The sequence below is a fragment of the Penicillium verrucosum genome (genome assembly GCF_028828655.1).
Source record: "Penicillium verrucosum strain IBT 35672 chromosome Unknown utg000004l_segment0_segment0, whole genome shotgun sequence".
Lineage (NCBI taxonomy): Eukaryota > Fungi > Ascomycota > Eurotiomycetes > Eurotiales > Aspergillaceae > Penicillium > Penicillium verrucosum.
Genome location: NW_026643213.1, coordinates 1,064,397 through 1,077,408, shown reverse-complemented (window position 1 = coordinate 1,077,408; position 13,012 = coordinate 1,064,397). Strand labels below are relative to the sequence as shown.

The 13,012-nt window shown below is 48.4% G+C and overlaps 4 protein-coding genes across 4 annotated transcripts; 3 read left to right on the top strand and 1 right to left on the bottom strand.

The window, feature by feature from the left end:
• Positions 1–792: 792 nt before the first annotated feature.
• On the top strand, positions 793–3,032 carry N7516_009883 (putative sucrose transporter; the record flags this gene model as incomplete). Its single annotated transcript, XM_057222602.1, has 8 exons — positions 793–920; positions 1,045–1,070; positions 1,154–1,398; positions 1,479–1,545; positions 1,601–1,672; positions 1,735–1,924; positions 1,981–2,093; positions 2,146–3,032. 8 exons carry the CDS (start codon positions 793–795, stop codon positions 3,030–3,032), a joined length of 1,728 nt encoding a protein of 575 aa, XP_057069823.1.
• Positions 3,033–4,990: 1,958 nt separating this feature from the next.
• N7516_009882 (uncharacterized protein) lies at positions 4,991–5,548 on the top strand (the record flags this gene model as incomplete). Its single annotated transcript, XM_057222601.1, has 1 exon — positions 4,991–5,548. One exon carries the CDS (start codon positions 4,991–4,993, stop codon positions 5,546–5,548), a length of 558 nt encoding a protein of 185 aa, XP_057069822.1.
• A 946-nt stretch (positions 5,549–6,494) lies between these two features.
• On the top strand, positions 6,495–7,693 carry N7516_009881 (ThiJ/PfpI family protein; the record flags this gene model as incomplete). Its single annotated transcript, XM_057222600.1, is given in 5 exon segments — positions 6,495–6,572; positions 6,715–6,952; positions 7,090–7,339; positions 7,350–7,478; positions 7,654–7,693. The coding sequence occupies 5 exon segments, from the start codon at positions 6,495–6,497 to the stop codon at positions 7,691–7,693; spliced, it is 735 nt and encodes a 244-aa protein (XP_057069821.1).
• A 443-nt stretch (positions 7,694–8,136) lies between these two features.
• Positions 8,137–11,573, bottom strand: N7516_009880 (DUF1708 domain-containing protein; the record flags this gene model as incomplete). The annotated part of the gene is made up of 6 exons (XM_057222599.1): positions 8,137–8,216; positions 8,274–10,651; positions 10,713–10,941; positions 10,994–11,087; positions 11,150–11,307; positions 11,387–11,573. 6 exons carry the CDS (start codon positions 11,571–11,573, stop codon positions 8,137–8,139), a joined length of 3,126 nt encoding a protein of 1,041 aa, XP_057069820.1.
• Between the last annotated feature and the right edge of the window lie 1,439 nt (positions 11,574–13,012).

Sequence of the window (13,012 nt, the reverse complement as noted above, 5' to 3'; positions counted from 1 at the left end):
GTGTTTCTATAATTGGCTCACATTGCTCGGGATTACATCATCACACGTGGCCAATCAGCAAGGGTCCATCCAGCTGCTGACATAAGGCCGAGGTCCCTGGCTGCAAACAAACGTTGGAATACTCCGTACAGAATGCTAGAAACCTAACGCATTTAGAGTAGAAATCTAGACCCCGTATACAGACAAATAAAAGCCCCAGCATAGCCGACCCTGACATTGCGAAAAGCCGGGATCGGCATAAGGGCTCCAGGGCTGGCGGGTCGCTCGTAAATTAAATGAATCGATAAGGCCGGGGGCCCGCATGGAGGCGCTTAGGCCAATACGGATTTTCTCTCCTTCTTCTTCGACTGTGACAAAGGGTCCTTTTTCTCTTATAATTTCCATAGCCGATTTTCGATAACAGCAAAGACACCCATCAACACCTCCATCGCAACCCGGCAAGCCTCCTTGCAACCCGCGCCGTCAACAAGCGACGAATCCCGGACGTACCGTGCACCGCTTCGGCCCCCCGCGAGCTCCCCCAACGGCCACTAAAAGAGCACGCGACTCAATTCCCCGAAAGGATTAGGCACCCTCCGGCCCCTTTCCCAATTACCAAAACGCATCCCCGACCTTCCTAGATCATACATTTTGTTATTTCGATTCTGAATTGCGCGTCCCTTCTCGACGGGTGTTTTCGTCTTGATTCGGTTACTGGATAGGCCACCACACCAGCTACCTTCGATTTTGGGGTTTGGTTCATGAGCGCGAGCGCGAGATAACTGAGTGCATGATAGCACGTGGATAATTAGGATGCCGCAGGCTGCGAGGTGGGCGGGAACGCCCTCCATCCAGGGTCGGAATGAGTCCACCAGGATGGCGCTTTTGACATTTAGTTTGGTGGGATTGCAGTGCGTATTGCCCTTTTCTGTTTTGTTTCGGTCGGATATAGCGGGTTCGATGCTGCGCAACATTGTCTAGCCTGTGCTTTTCTTTCTTTTGGGAGACCATGGATCGATCGTTGTGTTGTGTCTGTGGCTGATTTTGGAGTTTCTTTGGGAATAGGTTCACGTGGGGTACTGAGATGACTTGTAAGAGCTAACTATCCACATTCCAAATAATCTCCGTCGGGACTGATTTAGGATATGATCGCTGACTTGATTTGTTTTGGTAGATTGTACACCATACCTTCTTCAACTTGGTTTGACGAAGTCTAAGACTTCGTTGGTGTGGATTGCTGGTCCGTTGTCTGGATTGATTATCCAACCTCTTATTGGAGTTATTGCCGATCGATCTCGATCAAAATGGGGTCGACGCAGACCTTTCATGGTCTTTGGATCGCTTGTTGTCGCTTTCTGTCTGCTTGTTTTGGGATGGACGAAAGAGATTGTTGGTTTATTTGTTAAAGATCCGGAAAAGGTATATATCCTTTTTTTATTGGGACACTCATCTTCCTAGGTCTATGAATATGTGGAAGCTAATTTATTGAATTTACACAGGCCAAAAATGGCACCATTGCCCTGGCTGTGGTGAGTATCTATGCAGTGGATTTCTCCATCAACGTTGGTAAGTGGTATATACTCATCCGTACCTTAATTGAAGGTGGCTTACAATGTCTTAGTTCAAGCGTGCTGTCGCGGTCTGATTGTGGATACGCTACCGATTCCATCGCAACAAGCTGGATCCGCATGGGGTATGGCCCCTTCCTATGTCTCAGCTTAAAACGCCACTGACCCTTTTTTTCGTACAATGTAGCCGGGAGGATGTCTGCCATTGGCCAGCTCTTTGCTTATGTGGTTGGTGCCATCGATACCGTTAGCATCTTTGGTACTTTCCTTGGAGATACGCAGTTCAAACAGATGACAGTGATTGCCGCTTTGTCATTGATGATGGCAGTGGCAATCACCTCATACTCAGTAAAGGAGCGAGTCCTGATATCGGCAAGGTGGGTTGAACTTGAACCGATACTTATTGCCATCAACTAATCTTTTGTGATAACAGGGATGACGGAAGTGCTGGTGCTATTCAGGTCCTCTCTCAACTCTTCAAAACTACTTTCGAATTGCCACCTCGTATCCAAGCAATCTGCTGGGCCCAATTCTGGGCTTGGATTGGTATGGGAAATTCCACACTTACTGGGAAATCAGCAATGCTAACATTAACTAGGCTGGTTCCCCTTTCTCTTCTACAGCACAACCTGGGTTGGCGAAACCTACTTCCGTTATGAAGTACCGAAAGACGATATGGCCAAAGCAACAGACATGCTTGGTGAAGTCGGCCGCGTGGGCAGTCTTTCATTAACGGTCTTCTCATCCATCACAGTCCTCAGCTCTGTACTCCTACCCTTTTGTATCATGCAACCAGGTACCAAACGGACACGATTCACCGCCCGACCCCCACCAAAGGTAGCAGCAGTTCTCAAAGCCATCACCGCAATCCGACCGGACCTCCAAACCGCCTGGCTGATCTCCCACGTCATGTTCGCCGCGACAATGATCTTCGCCCCACTAGCACACTCTCGCGCCTTCGCAACCTTCCTAGTCGCAGTATGCGGTATTCCCTGGGCAATCAGCGGCTGGGCTCCATTCGCCTTTATGGGCGTTGAAATCAACAAACTAACAATGGGCGGCTATTCCCCCGCAATACCATCCTCACGATCCGGCGTGACAATGATCACATCAGCAAGTATACGCAACAACGCCACCGACACCGAGCTAGATGTCCTCCGACTGAACCACCACGATTCCACCGACAGTGACACCGACGAGGAGGAACTCGCTTCCAATATCCCGTCAACAGGTGAACTGGCCGGTATCTACCTGGGTGTGCTAAATGTGTACACGACTCTACCCCAATTCGTCGGAACCTTCATCAGCTGGATTGTCTTCAGCATCCTCGAACCAGGCCCAGAGCCTACTTCTGATAACAATTCGGATTCGTGGATGAACCTCGACAAGGATAGGTATAACGCCATCTCCATTTGTCTCTTCATCGGGGCAATAAGCGCGCTCGTGGCGGCTGAGGCTACCCGTCGACTGCGGTATATACTATGAGCACCAAGCAGTGCAGAGCGGGAGCTGTGGAAGCTGCAAAATTACGATCCGTTGTGATGAATAGTTATTGATTTTTGCTCGATACCCGGTGTATATTGCATGCGAGCCTTGTCTTGACTAAGGTTGGGATTTGGGGTTTATGTACACACTAATAACTAGAGAGAGAGTCTACTTGTACAGTGAGCTGGGCCCTTGATTTGTCTCCGTAAAAGGAGTTTTTGTCTTTTCTTTTTTTTCCTTTTGGTTTGGCATTTCACATACATAATACATAATACATAGTTTTACGTACTATATTTTCTCTGCCAGATGGGACTTGTCCATCTTCAAATGATAGCTACCGATTCTATGAGGACGCTTAAAGGCAGACTCAAATGAGTGAGTTTTAGTCAAGGCTCAGAGTGCCCAGGTGACCTCACCTGACGCTCGCTGATTACTTGGAAATTGATGGGACTTTGACTCCGGGGAAGGGGTGATGATCTAGTATGTAGCACTCAATGCTTCTACAACATATAGAGCACTTATTGCTCAGTCTATACCCAAAAGAGAATTTTGCTCTAATCTCTTCTTTATACAATATATCTATCATTTCTCTGTCCCGAATACCAAGATTATATGCCAAGGTGGATCTAGACCGAACACGAGGAAGTTCAGGTCAGGAACAGGTGGATGACCTAAGGCCATTCCTTCAGATTTGCGCCAATTAAGCGCTTTTTTGGTATGGTGTGACGAGTGTGGCGTTCAATATTCGACAATGCAACATGTACTCCGTATATCATGTTAGTTAGTTATAGTTATGTTAGTTAGTTACTCGCTGGGCTGTTTGCTTGCCCATTTTTCCCCGATCGCCAACGCATAAGCCTAACCCTGATTTCAACCGCTGCCTAACGTAGAATATGTGTGGAGTCCTCGGCGAGACTACTTTACCCCAGGACGTGGCCCGGCGCGGGTACCGGAACCTTTTGCCCAAGATCGGATCTACCTAGTATAAACTGATTTGAATATGTTAGGATGCTAATACTATTTGCATTTAATATATCTTTCTTATATAAACACCAGGCTTGGACTTTTAGAAGCTTCGGTAAAAACCTCTAAATTTTATAGACTAGCAGTCACTAGCGTCTGTTCCCGGAGTATAGAAGGAACGAAAATGTTGATACTATAGGAGAAAATGAGGTTCGGAGACTTATAGAAATCGAAGATAACCCGAGCTCGGGATGAGTTGGTGCATTAGGACAGCCAATCAGGGAGACTGAATAGAAAAATAAGTGGATCGGACAATAAGGAGAGAAGGGGCGGTGGCTGAGGAAACGGCGGTGGTGGGGAATCCATTCTACTTAGCAACCACTCAGCAATCAAGACTCAACGCATTATGTGGAGTGGCATATGTGGAGTGCCTACCTCCAGGACTATGTAGGACCATCCCTGTGAAACTGCAGATCTCGAGAGATGGGAGAAATTTCTGCTCCACAAAATCCCGCAAAGATCAGCTGTACCAATAACTATATATCCCAGAGTAGTAATACATAGACCCAAAAAAGATTATATAGTATATAGTATATAGTAAATGAAATTGAGGAATCACAAAATGCTGTTAAAAGTCAAGTAGTTTAGACATCTTGTTAACCCACGCGAAGCCCCTTACTTTAGCTATAGTACAAATCCATACAGCTTGTATCACATCTAGGAAGATTCCCCATTTCTCTTTGTGGCTTGATTTCTTCCCAATGGATACCTCTATTAGTGACCGAAGCTTGTTCCAGCGGCCATAAAGCGGGCACTACTACTGGCTGGGTACCTGACCAATCGTTCTGCTGCACGGCCTCATTTGCCAAGGTTGGGGCTCCTATCAAGGATGAGTGAGCCTGGATCCATAGACACATTATCTCTTTACTATAAAGCATTGAATTCCCTCCTAGTACAGACATGCTTAGTATCTTAATCCCTCTTTTCTATCCATCATGGTACACAGTTCAGACTTCGAAGAATATTTGCGGCTACAACAAATATTCCAACCTAGCAGTGAGAAGCATAATTCCCATGCGGAAACGTCTGCTATGCAACCACCTCCACCTCTCCCCTCTGCAGATTGGCCTCCTCACAACTCTTCTGTGAGCCACGCCTCCACGTTCCTTGGCCCCAACTGGACTATGCCGACCCAAACACCTGCATCTGCGGCAGGACATATACCTGCGTCCTCTACGAATTGGCCTCTTTGCGGCCCTTCTATGAGCCATGCCTCCAGGTCTCTTCACCCTGGCCGGACTATGTATACCGCCGTAGGTCACCCCGCAGCGGACAACTTCTACCAGAGCAACATGCAGCTCTCCCCGACCATGCAGTACAGAGACACTGAGGTTGGAGCCGAAGACCACCTCAGCCAGGGTCAAACCACAACTCATACCTGGTTCTCGACACCACGTCCCTCCACCCAAGAGCTATCCCCACCAAACCAGCAGAGTGGAGCTGCTAATGTGGAGTCAACTTCTGTTCATGGTGAACCGCAACAGCAAGAGTGAGTCCGAGTCACATGATTCCACCTTTTCCAGTTCGTTGTTAATAGTCTGCCTTCTATCTCAGTGATTCGGGTGGTCTTTTCAAATGTGGTTGGAGTGGCTGTACACGGCGCAAGACGTTTAGCAGCCATGCATCATTGATGCGCCATATCAAAGTACAGCATGTCGTACATCGCTCCGTTAAGTGTCCGGAGTGTGGTCAGGCCTTTGGTCGTGTGGATAACATGAAAGAACACCGGGGAAGACGTCACAGGGTGTTTGATTGAGATTGATGCTGACGATAATGAGGTTTGGAATTTTCGGTCATTTTGAGTTTTTGTTTGTATAGGATAGGCGAAGGATGGGATAGCCTGGGAATTTGAAATGAGGTTTAGCGAATGAATCATTTACACCGAAGGTTGTGGAATTTGAGGTCCAACCCATTGGAATATGGTAGCCCCACAGTTCCCGTCCCGATGTCCCAAGTGTGTATCTTGGAATCTTGATCATCTATCAAGATCATCAATGTCGATAACATGAAAAGATATACGCCCATGTAAAAAGAGGGGTAACATAAAGAAAAGAGTTGCACGTGATGAGACTAGTTGCATGTACACAACAGCTTGGGATAGCTTAATAAAAATTGAAGTCATGTGACTTTTTCACAGATGCACGTGCTATCAATTGGATTCCCATGGATATGACATCATCTTATAAATCCAACCAGCTGAGCTTCACAATTTTAAGTCTTAATTGACCAATAAGAATCCGCATTGGAACGGCATGGATGAATAATCCACGAATTAACCTTGGTGGGGTCAGTGACGGGATAGTGATACTACTGATCGTCACAAGCCGGAGGGGGATATAAAAAAGCTCATAGCCACTCTTCGCCCTCAATTCGATTAAAACAAAACCAAACCATTCAATTCAATTCCATCGACATCCTAAAAACCACCAAACCACCAAAATGGCACCCAAAGTCCTCGTCGTTCTCACCTCCCACGACAAGCTCGGCGAAACCGGTCACCCAACCGGCTGGTATCTGGTACGTAACCCAATTGCTTCAATTAAGCACTCAATGAAGCAAAAGCACTCAATTAAGCACTTACATATCCTATCAATTCTTACAATAAGAATAAAACACCCCAAATCCAAAATGAATCCCATACTAACAATAAACCCCAAAGCCCGAATTCGCCCACCCCCACGAAGTCCTCCACGACAAAGTCTCCCTAACAATCGCCTCACCAAACGGCGGCGAAGCACCCCTCGACCCATCCTCCGTCAAAGCCTCCGAATCCGACGAGCTCTCCCAGAAATTCCTGAAAGAACAAAAAGCCCTCTGGACGAACACGCACAAGCTAGCAGATATTCTCCCGCGCGCGGACGAGTTCGATGCTCTCTTCTACGTTGGCGGTCATGGACGTGAGTTGTCTACCTTTTCTTCTTTTTCTTCTAACTATATTTATGCTATGCTATATTTATGCTATCCTCTACCCTATTATCCTATTATCCTATCTATACAAATAACAACCATCTAACAAACCAATTCATATATACAGCAATGTTCGACCTAACCAACGACCCCACCTCCCTGGCTCTAATCCAAACCTTCGCGGCCGCCAATAAGCCCGTCGCGGCTGTCTGTCACGGTCCCTGCGTCCTGCTAAACGCAAAAGCACCTTCTGGCGTACCGCTCATCTCCGGCGTCGGCGTGACTGGGTTCTCGAATGAGGAGGAAGATGCTGTGAATCTGTCTGCTGCGATGCCGTTTATGTTGGAGACGGAGCTTGGACGGGTTACTGGTGGGAAGTATGTTAAGGCTGCCGAGGCTTGGGGGGGAGATGGTTGTTGTTGGTAAAGCGGCTGGGACGGGGTCGACGATTATTACCGGGCAGAATCCTGGGTCTGCGACTGGGGTTGGGAAGGCGATTTTGAAGGCTTTGGGGTTGTAGTTTTAGTTTAGGATATAGGATTGGAATTAGGCTAGGTAAAAAAGGATACATACAGAATGTGATATTACGATCATGTTATTCGATCGTGTTATTCAATGTTTGCCGTTAGTATATTATTCTGGTTTGGATTGTATGCTTGAAATAAGTAAGAGCTCCATATTACGTAGATAGTGCTTCAATTCAAAAGGCACAAAGCGATTCATATTGGTAGCGAAACCAGAATCAATAGCAGTAGCGAAAGGGGAATAGAGCAACGGACATAAAAAACAAACAGCAGCCCAAATTTGATGGGAAAGGAAATAAACCAAGACAGGAGGAGATCGGTTGAGTCGAAGATCAGAGACTGGAGAAGGGTCAAGAGAGATTTGAAAGAAAAGAAAAAAGATAAATAAACAGATGTCGCAACCAAAAAAAGAAAAAGAAAAGAAATCCATCAATCGTATCGCAGTATTCGTCGGCCTGTCCATCTTCAGATCATGGAAATGGGGACCTCGTTCGGTCTTCAGACCGCGCTCAATAAGCAAACACGACCAATGTTTGGTCGGGAGAAGGGTATACGATTAACAAAAGATACATCCTGGATCATAGCGAATAGAGGACCAGGGGAAAATGATCTGGAAAAATAAAGGGAAATTGGTATGGGGACGTCACAGACTAGCGTCTTTGGCCATCCTCGGCGCTGCCGGTCAACTCGGCCACTCGGGCTTTGATGCGCGCGACACGGGCTTCGATAGCTGTGAAAACAAATTGTTAGTGTGGGGCCAGGTTTGCGGATGGAAGTTACTACTCACTCTCTTCTCCACTAGTATCTCCCTCGTCAGTGCGCTCTGACTGGCTAGTCCGGGTGTTGGCCTCGGTATCGTGCTCGTGCGCTTGTTCCTCGTTGGCAGCGGCAGTTCGCTGGGCAGCAGCCTCGCGGATCGCCTTCCAGCGATCCTGCGTGGCTTCGGTTGAGTCAGGCGACGTGGCGGTCTCGGGGCGCACACCATTGCCGTTAGTCGGGGTCTGCGGAACCTCGGTCTTCTGTACTGCAAATTTGTCGTCCTTGGGGGAATCCTCGGGGACGAAAGCAGGCTGATCACTCAAGGGGCCTTGGTCGAATTTGGAGAACTCCTGATCGGCCGCGTCGCGTTCATTGGTGCTAACGCGCGAAAGAGCGTCATACTCGACGGCGCGTCTGGTCTTGGGCGGCGCACCGTTCTCTTTCAGAGAGGCAGAGGGTGGAGTCGGGCTTGGGGGCTTTGCCGTAGGTTCCTTGACGGTTGGTTGAACAGGTTCGGGCGATGATGGCTTTTCCGCCTTAGTAGCTACGGGAGTAACCGCGGCAGCGGCGGCGGCGGCGACAGGGAGAGGCTTCTTCTTCACGGGACCAGACTCCTGAGCTGCTCTCGCCTTGGCCTCGAGGGCCGCACGGGTAGCTGCCACATTTGAGATTTCCTTGACATCAGCGGGCTTCACAGGAAGCTGTTGCTGTTCGGGCTTCTTTTTGGCACTAAACATGCTCTTAAAGGCGGAATTGCCAGTCTTCTTCTTCGGCTTCTTGCCCGCTTCGTCCACTGAGTCTCGACGCTCAGTGGGTTCTCCAACAACAGCAGGTTTTGTGGTGGGCTTCTCCTCTTGGGGAGTGGTTCCATTAACAGGTTTAGTTGGCGCTTCCTTAGGAGAAGGTGGAAGAGGGGTGGATACAGCAGCAGCAGCTTCTTTTGGAAGTGGCGGTGGACCACTCTTTGAAGTGTTGGTCGGAAGAGGTGTCAACGGTGTGGCAGGCTCCTCCTCGGTGTCCTTCGAAATCGGCTCGGGGGCGTCCTGGAGTTCTTCAAGATGGCCAGTGCCAGCGCGGTCATCCTTGAGATATGCCGCCCTGAAGGCACCCTTGTCGTAGTTCTTAGTCCACTTCATGGCCTGGGAGGCTTCATTCACAATGGCAGGCTGAAGGGTCATGACGGAGTTGGTCTTAGAGTAACGGCTATTATTAGGAGCGGCGCGGTTCTCCTTCGCCTCCGCTTCTTGCTCGCGGTGCTTCTTTTGCAGGGCGGCCGCAGCTTCCTGGATGCGTTTGTGCTGATCCGGTCCGATGCTGGTCTTGCTGTGCGTTCCCTGGTTGTTGGGCCGCTTGTACGAGTCTTCAATGTTAGGCATCTTCTTGGCCGACGACTTGCGGCGACTGAGCTTTCCTCTACGGCTACCAAAGCTGAAGAATCGCTTCTTCTCGACAATCTGAGCACCGGCCTCAGGCTCTGGGGCAGCACCCTTGATTTGCTCTTCAAGGATCAGCCATTTGGTATCCCGAATTCTAGTTTCCAGAAGCGCGCATCGACCAAACACAGCCTTGCGAGTAGATGGCTCATCACCCGACAGACTGCTGATCCAAACCCACCAGAACGAGTCGTCCATGTCTAGGGTGGTGATACTCGCCAACTCGGCAGGCTCGAGATCCGGCTCGATATCCAGAGAGCGCTTGTGCGACTGGGAGCTCATGCCACGCGCAGAGGCAATGGGAGGTAGAACTTTGTCAGGAGGCAAGAGCAGAGGGCTCACGTGGCTCTTCAACCCGTTTTCATCCGCGAATCCGGAGGACATGAAGTCTGCCCATGAGGGGGTTGTGGGACGGCCAAGGTCACCTCCTCCAGATTGAGGAACGGATTGCAAGCTTCCCGCGGGTCCACTCTTTGTAGTCATTCCCGTCGCCGGCGGAGCAGTTTCCTTGGCTTCATCCTCCGGGTCAGAGTCGATTGAACCACCGAACCCGATATCCTCGAAACGAGACCAGGATGCATCCCGTAAACTAGTGGATTGCTTGGTACTAGAGACGCTGGATTGGTTCGCAGATGAGATACATCTGAGAACACGGAGACACTCGTCGGTCAATGCGCTGACGGGGTCTTCGTAGTTGGCAAACTCCTGCAGGTGCCAATCGTCGTCGCGGTATTCAAAGTTCTTGGCGCGTCGCAACAAGGAAAATGGCGTTGGGGAAACGTTCTCCACAATCATAACCACCTTTGTCGTCGTTACTTGCAACAAAGTCGGGGTTTCAGGAGGGTATTCGGTCGCTTCAACGAGTGATTGGAGAGAGATGGGTAGCGATGAGATGCCGCTCACGCCGCGATGGACATCGGGAGACAACGAACGAAGGTAGGCGAAGAACAAGTGACTCGTAGCATCGGCGGCGCTAGATAGAGATCGGATGTTAGAATACCATCTCTAAATATTAGATCCATGGAAGTCCATACACAGCCCAGTTCTTATAGGCGGCCTCGAAGCCACTGCCTGTATCGATATGCTCAAACGCCCACCATCCAGCGTATCGGGAAAGCTTGCGGCCTCCCAAGCCATTGGATTTTCCATGGGCCGCAATGGCAGCCAAAAGGTCGAAGAAGTCGAGAATAATATTGGTACGTGCATCGGAATCGCCGCCGATCGGAATGAAAGTCGAGAAAGCGTCGCGGGCCATATCCGAATCTAAAGTTCCATCAGCGCGTGTGTTCCCCGCATTCCATTCAATACCGCATACCATGTTCGCCCATCTTGAAGGTCTCGTACGCCTCCCAAGTGACGACACCGCCAGGGAGTCTGCTCCAGCACCATTTCATCACACCACAAAGAACCTATTGAGATCATCAATGTTAGTAGCTCCTCTGATAACCCCTGGGAAGAAGTTATCCCCCACCATCGGTTCAGTGAGCCGGAGCTCCTGTGACAAGACATCTCCGTTAACGGGTGAGCCCTTGTCAAAAGACTGATTGAAGTAATTGCGAATGAACGTGCGAGCTGCACTAGGATCGGAGCTTGGACGGAACGGTAGGAGAAGGAACGGCGTGTCGAGAGCTGTAGCGACGAATGATCAGCAATCCGAACAATGGCCCGTATGGCGCGTATTTCACGGTCAAGATATCAATCCACCTACCTCTGGCCTTGAGCTCATGCACACACCCTCGTACAAGGTCTTGGACTTCTTCCGGCGCAACCTCTGTCCGCTGCCACGCATCGGTCCATTTGGGCTTCGCGGGGGCTGTGTTGACTGCGGTGGGCTTGGCCTGCTTCTTCGTCGAAGTGGAGTCCTTGCCCCGAAACACCCGAGAAAAGAAGGACATGTCGGGAATGCGACTAACAATTGACTTTGCGTGTCAGAAAACGGCTTGTGGGGGAGAGAATGAGGGTCCGCTTTTTCTTTCTTTCTTTGTTTTTTTTCTTTTCTCTTTACTTCTGTTAATCAATTAGCAAGAGGTCTTGAATGACAAAATGCAGATAACCGACACGGTAAATTAGACCGAGTGAATAGTTAAAACGTCTAGGCGTGTCCGGGATGTCCTGCAGCCCCGGTAACAGCAGGACAAAGTAAAAGGATCCCTGGTCTGGGATCTGATCTGTGCTTCTTTAGAGTGGGAACCACACAAGAAACCTCAGAAACGAAAAGCACAAGAGAAAAGGAAAAGAAACGAAAAAGCGAGGGTTAGAAAGAGAAGTGGGAGGGAAAAAAAAGCTGAAGTCACGAAGCTCAGGGGTAAATCAAACTAAACTTACCCGCGAGTCTCGACTCCGTTAGGTGCCTCCACACAAAGGATTTCAACGTTTGTCTTTTTTTTTTTATAATTTTTTATAAATTTTTTTTTTTTATAAAAAGGAATTGAAGTTGAACTTGGGAAGATTTAGAATGAATGATACTGACAGTGATCATTTTTCTGATCTGGGTTTGGGGGATCCAAGGTTATGTATACTATTATGTCTATGGGTTATATAGGTCTATTCTATTGGGAGGGGGCTATCATTCAGACGTGTCGATAATGTTGTATTAATTATTTCCCTGCCCAATCTCCCATTAGAGCCAATCACATAGATGTAAGTATTGATAGTATGTACTTAACCTACATATACATATGTCAAAATAAATCAGACGTTTACTTTAACTTAAAAGATGCAATGACGGTAGGTACAGATCTGGCACTTTACTCTTTATACCTAGGTAGGTAGATATAGGGTATCACGGGGCTAGAACTGTCTAGACATCCATGGATGGTTTTACAGCTTTACAGCTTTATTGCTTTATAGTTTAAGATATAAATCTGACATCTCTCTGTGGATCTTTAATCTACCTCTAGCACTCTTCCCCAGGTTGACATCATAGACCCATCTCTGGGTTACTCCAATACAGGGTTGGAGAGCTGAAAAGAATACTAGTAGGTCTATCCGAACAATAAACTAAAACCCAATAGGAGCTGGAGGGGGAAGACTCCACTGTGACAAGCCCTTGCAGGGACAAGACTAACTGGAATTAGTACAAGTTAGTACTTTGTACGAAATAACAAGTCCTTCAATGCTGAGACAAAAGATAAATATAGATTCCCGGCGCCTAAGGCTCTGCTGACTCAGCGAGTAAATCTTCTTCTCTCTCCCCCTTCAATTCTATCTTTAGAATCAACCTTTCCTGCATCGTCAATCATTCTTTCTCCGCTCCCATTTACTTCATCTTTTTTGGTTCCTTTATCGCCCCTCAAACCTTTCTTATCTCCTCGGGTTCACTGTTCTTTGAACA